Source organism: Moschus berezovskii, chromosome 15 (genome assembly GCF_049115385.1).
Source record: "Moschus berezovskii isolate FMDL1 chromosome 15, NW_MosBer_1.0, whole genome shotgun sequence".
NCBI lineage: Eukaryota > Metazoa > Chordata > Mammalia > Artiodactyla > Moschidae > Moschus > Moschus berezovskii.
This window is the reverse complement of record NC_142474.1, coordinates 31138962-31144961: the sequence shown is the minus strand read 5'-3', so window position 1 is coordinate 31144961 and position 6000 is coordinate 31138962. Positions and strand designations below refer to the sequence as shown.

Genomic DNA, 6000 nt, shown 5'->3' with positions numbered 1-6000 from the left:
ACTGATGCTAAAGCTGAAACTCCAATACTTTGGCCACCTCATGCGATGAGTTGACTCACTGGAAAAGAGTCTGATGCTAGGAGGGATTGGGGGTGGGAGGAGACGGGGACGACAGAGAATGAGATAGCTGGATGGCATCACCGACTCGATGGACATGAGTTTGAGTGAACTCCGGGAGTTGGTGATGGATAGGGAGGCCTGGTGTGCTGTGATTCATGGGGTCACAAAGAGTCGGTCATGACTGAAAGACTGAACTGAACTGAACTGAACATAGGGATAAAAGAGTTCCTACCTCACATGATGGTTGGGGGATTAAATGAGTTAATAATTACAAAGCACTGGCATATTACTTACCATAGCAGGTATTGGCTTTTATAATTGCTAGTAATTTTGCATCAGAGTCTTTTCCAGTGAGTCAACTCGTCGCATGAGGTGGCCAAAGTATTGGAGTTTCAGCTTTAGCATCAGTCCTTCCAATGAACACCCAGGATTGATCTCCTTTAGAATAGACTGGTTGGATCTCCTTGCAGTACAAGGGACTCTCAAGAGTCTTCTCCAACACCACAGTTCAAAAGCATCAATTCTTTGGCGATCAGCTTTCTTCACAGTCCAACTCTCATATCCATACATGACCACGGGAAAAACCATAGCCTTGACTAGACGGACCTTGGTTGGCAAAGTAATGTCTCTGCTTTTTAATATGCTATCTGGGAAAGGTTGGGGGCGGGAGGAGAAGGGGACGACAGAGAATGAGATGGCTGGATGGCATCACCGACTCTGTGGACATGAGTTTGGGTGAACTCCGGGAGTTAGTGATGGACAGGGAGGCCTGGCGTGCTGTGATTCGTGGGGTCGCGGAGAGTCGGACATGACTGAGCGACTGAACTGAACTGAACTGAATTTTGCATAGTCAGTGCTAATATGTAATGTGATGCTATTAACTCAGTAGCTAGAAGTTGGTCTCTGAAGCTGGCAGCTGGAGTTTGAGTCTCAGCAATGTCACTTATTAGCTGTGTGACCCTATATCAGTTACATCACCTCTCTGTGCCTTGTCTATAAAATGAGGTCAGTGCTATTATTTACCTGGACTTGTGAGGTATGAAAGGGTTAATCAGTGTACAGTGGAACACACAGTAAGCACTGACTATAAATGTTACATTGACATCATTATATAATTGTCATTCATATAGCTAATATTCTATGGAGGGTACATCAGCATTTATTGAGCACCTACGAGCACTAGACATGAATTACCTGGCAGGGATAGTCTAGGACAGCATTAGCTCCTCATTTGGTAGAGGAAGAAAGTGGAGGCCCAAGAGAGTAACCCATTTGTCCAAAGTCTTACAGGTAATGGGGGCAACCAGTCCCCTCTGTGCAGTGTTTAGGGCAGAAAGGAAAGAGCCAATGCTCAGCGAAGGCCTGCCGTGTGCCAACCCTTTAACGCCCACACTAACACTGGAAGGGCATTACTGCCCCTGTTGTGCTGACGACTGCCCTGAGTCTCAGTGAGGTGAGTGGTTTGTTCACAAAGCTACAAAGTGGCAGATCTGGGGTTCAAACTTGGTTTTCTGTTGGAATTTTGCTCAAGCAGGTGTTGTGGGCTGACTTACACTGACTCCCTATGAAACAGGGGAAATGAAGTCTTTGCGTCTATAAAACTCAAGTGTACACGTGTGCTTGCTCAGTCATATCTGACTCTGCGGCCCCATGGACTGTAGCTTGCCAGGTTCCTTTGTCCATGGAATTCTCCAGGCAAGAATACTGGAGTGGGTTGCCATTTCCTTCTCCAGGGGATCTTCCTGACCCAGGGATCGAACCTGTGTCTCCTGCATTGGCAGGTGGATTCTTTACCTGGAAAGCCCCAGTTCAGTTCAGTCGCTCAGTCGTGTCTGACTCTTTGCGACCCCATGAATCACAGCACGTCAGGCCTCCCTGTCCATCACCAACTCCCGGAGTTCACTCAAACTCATGTCCATCGAGTCGGTGATGCCATCTCATTCTCTGTCGTCCCCTTCTCCTCCTGCCCCCAATCCCTCCCAGCATCAGAGAGAGGCCCAAATGCTGAGGCTGCTTCAAGCCCTGGGGCCCAGGCAATCTTCTCCCAAGCTCATGTGGACAGGACAAACTCACGGAGACAAGGATACTCAACATCCAAAGGGGCTGTTGTTACCCAGAAATCTTTATTACAAAAATATTTTGCAAGCCAAAAAGTTTAAGTTGCAACTATATACAAAATGGGGCCTGTTTCCTTCCCCACAGTCTGAAAATAAACTCCCGAAACCATGCTCCTTCCGTACTGTTGTTTGGACCGCTTCCTTTTCCTGGGATTCGATACACAAGGTATGGGAATCTCCAGGCTGCCAGGTTAAGTCTAAACTACATGACTTCCTTGGCCTCATTCCTTACTCCTCTTCCAAAATTCAAAATAAAATTAAAGTGGCACCAAGCAAACATTCTTCTAAAATTCTGTGTGTGTGCTTGTGTATGCTCACACACGTGTGCTCTCTCTGGGTAAAAGAGAGGGAGACCAGGGTTTACAAGCCAACCTTGTGGAATTTGGAAGTAGCTCGAGCCAGGTGGCTGGGACACTGAGCTCCCAGATGTCAGAGTAACTCCGGCTCGTGGGGCCAAAGCTGCTCACATGGCCTGTTGGCTCAGCCAGTTCCTGGATGCCATCGTGTAATACAAATCACTGTTCCCCAGAGAGGCAGGTCTGTGCTGGCCTCCCAGGGTTCCACCTGGAGGACCTGCTGATGGGCAGGATGGCTCAGCTTCTGGCTCTGACAGCCTGTGCCAGGACTCCCTTGGGCATCCAATGGCTGGACCCAGGGGGCAGTGAAGATTAGCATCTCAGCTTTGAGAGTGGATCAGTTACATGGGAAAACTGAATAAACAGGGCTTGTGACACCTGCTTGCCCTGGGCCCAGCTGGGCTGCCACACTGAATTGGAAGGGCCAGGGTTCTGAGGGTAATGGGGTCAGAGCTTCTGCCCAACCTCTTGAGACAGAGGGACAGACGGTGGGTCATTCCTGGCTTCACAGATGTCCAGGCCTCCTGGCTGTCTTTGATTTATTCCAGTTTGATCCTAATAGGGTTTGGGAACAGAAATGGAAGATTCTGTCTTCAGAGAGTTGGAGTGGCGGGGGGTGGAGGGGGTACAGCCAGGCACAGCTTCCTACCCTGCATGGCCCTAAAGTGCTTGTGAGAGCTGGAGGGGAGGGACAGCGTCTTCCTCCCTGCTCTTTACAGGTAAGCAGACTGAGGCATGAGGTCTTGACCAGACCTCGTGGAGGAGGAGGCAGCCTGGAGAAGTAGGGGCAGGTTCAGACTTACCACACTGGGGGCTCGGGAAGCAGAAGAACCAGCCACGTGGAGGGAAGGCTAAGTGTCTCCATGGAGCAGCCAACCTGGAACCGTCTGCCCCACCCTCAGGGCTCTGGGACCGGGAGGAACTCAGTTTCTGCCATGAGTGATTCTCTCCAGGACAACTGACCGTTCAGCCTCAGACTGTGCAAGACCAACCACGCACATCAACACATGACAAAGAGCCAAGATAACGCTGCTGTTGTTTTAAGGAAAAAAAAAAAAAAAAAACAGAACAAAACACCACAGATCAAATTTTCTAACACCTCAGTTTCAAGATTGCACATTTCACGTTTCTCAATAATTTACAGGCGTCCACAGCGAGATGTTGTGAGTTAGTGCTTGCTGGAGGAAGCGAGCTCAGGTCTGGAAAGGAGAGGTGGGGCCACATGGAGTGTCACAGTCAGGATGACGGGTCCTCCAGGTCTCGAGGGCTGTGAGGAGGAAGGGTGTTTCTGTCCCTCAGTCCTTGGTGGTGGAGGAGTTCCTCAGAGGGGCCTCTCCTCCCCAGCACTGTGGCCGGTCACTCTAGGTCGGGGGAGGCCAGGACTGCTGGCAGCCACTGCACCAGGTCTCAGGAGGCGGGTCCAGCTTCCCCATGGACAGGCAGTTCAATCTAAAGGGGACAGCTTTCCCCAAAGCCCCAGCTGGCGGTGCCGGGGGGAGGGGGAGGCATGTTTTCTCCCCCCTCACTCTGGAAGATCACGCTGCGGAGCGTCAAGGAGGCAATCAGGGGTCTCCAAGACCATGACCAGGACCCACAGTTGATGAACAGAGGCATGAGAGTTCTCGCACCCACAGTGGCTCTGGCCAGCTCCCAGGCCAGCTCCCCGCCTGGTCTGGCAATACCAGCCTTCACGTGTGGCCATGTTGGAGGGGTCATGGCTACCCTGGAAATGCTGGTGAGCCTACTGGGTTGAGGAGACAAGAGCTACCCTCACTCCTGGGTCCCAGGGCCTCTGCCACCCTAGCCCCCCAGGAACTGGGCTGGTTGTCCTCACCACGGCTGCTCCGTGTGGGACAGGAAGGCTCATGGGGACAGACCCTAGAGATGACCACGGCCCTGTTCACTTCCTCGGAACCTGGACACTGGCATACTCCGAGTAGGATGGCTCAGGCTTGGGGGCTGGTTGCTTGGGGGTCCGGTTGAGGTGGACCATGTCCAGGTCAGCGTAGGTGAGGGTGTCCTCAGATACGGGTGGTGGGCGGGCCTGAATGCTGGCATACTCCGTGTGGTTGTTCGGTTCATTGGCCTTGGGGGTTGACTTCTTCCCCTTGGGCAGGTTCAGGTCTGCATATGTGATGTCATTGTTGTCTTGGATCTAAATGAGATAGAGAGAAGGTCATTCTGGAGCTCCTGCCAGTCACCACTGGGACCAAGTCCGGATGCTCTGTCTCCCCTTGGCCTCCACTGGCTCAGCCTTAATTCATGTCCCCTCTTCGTCACCTGTCTCCAGCCTTGCCCTTTCAATCAGCCTCTCATATAGCCTCAAGGCTCTTCCTAAATGTCAGTGTGGTCACTTCATAGCCCTGCCTCAATGTCACCCCTCCTGCAGTTCTTGCCTGCCTTCCCTGATGCTCTTTCCTCTGCTGAGAGTGTCCAGCCCCCCTTTTCCTTGTAATGAAACCCAACGCACCCTGTCAATTTCATCCTAAGACCTTCCTCTCAGCTGGGTCCAGGACCATGACTCCGCACTTCCTCTGTGCTTCTCCATCACAGCACCCACCCCCGAGCTAGGACTGTCTGTGCCTGTCCAGGGGTGTGAGTAGATGCTGACCCCCAGTGAGTGGGAACATTCCTTTAGTTACTCATTTATTCAACAGGTATTCACTAGGCCTTTGTTATGATGCAAAAATCAAGACTGGCACAGAAAAAACCAATCACTGTTAAATGACGAATGAATGAGCGGTTGATGAATAAATGGATGGCAACTTCCAGCCCCACTCTAGGTGAAGCTGGGGACTGGGGGAGAGAGGATGGGAGTTTGTGAGAATGAGGCCAGCAGTTAACAGGAGGCAAAGTTTTCGTAGGCAGAAGTCAGAGTGTGAATCCTGGTTCTGTTCTCTCTGGCGGACGGACTGGGCAGTTCACTTAGCCTCTCTGGGCCTTAGTTTCCCCATCTTTAAAGTAGGTCTAATAATAGTATCTGTTGCCATGGTCACTGGAAGGATCTGATGAGGTGGTCCAGGTAACGCTCTCAGGACAGAGCCTGGCTCATGCCAGGTGCATGGATGTTCAGCACACGTCAGCAATCATCTACCACCTGGCAAACCTGAGCGGCTCCTATGTGCCAGTCCTATTACTCACAACTGCCATCCTGAAATTACCCACCATGAAAGACACACTTTGCTTCTTTGTGCCTAGCAGCTTAACTGTGGACGTGGAGGGGAGTGATCCCACCTGACACACAATAACCTCAGACCCTGACAGCTGATGGGTACCCTGCTCTCATGTGGATCACCTGATTTAGGTGCTATCACAACCCTGCTTGTAAGACATATTTACCCCACTTTACGGTGAAGAACCTTATAGCAAGGGAGGTGAAATAACTGGGTCAAAGTCACACAGCTAGAAAACAGTCAAGGTCTGCTGGCCTCTAAAGCTGGTCCAACCACACAGCCCCTGTCCTCCAC

The 6000-nt window shown here is 51.4% G+C and overlaps 1 protein-coding gene across 11 annotated transcripts in view; it reads right to left on the bottom strand.

Annotated features, from left to right (window-relative positions):
* Positions 1 to 2164: 2164 nt before the first annotated feature.
* Positions 2165 to 6000, bottom strand: part of SIRPA (signal regulatory protein alpha) — a 43068-nt gene continuing 39232 nt past the window's right edge. For 10 of the 11 annotated variants that reach the window (XM_088843934.1, XM_088843933.1, XM_088843936.1 and 7 more), the window contains one exon: positions 2165 to 4688. In XM_088843934.1, coding sequence (XP_088700060.1) covers positions 4434 to 4688 — 255 coding nt within the window. In that variant the 3' untranslated portion in view covers positions 2165 to 4433. The remainder of the gene's footprint in view (positions 4689 to 6000) is intronic. The other variant, XR_016039153.1, reaches the window with a different exon arrangement.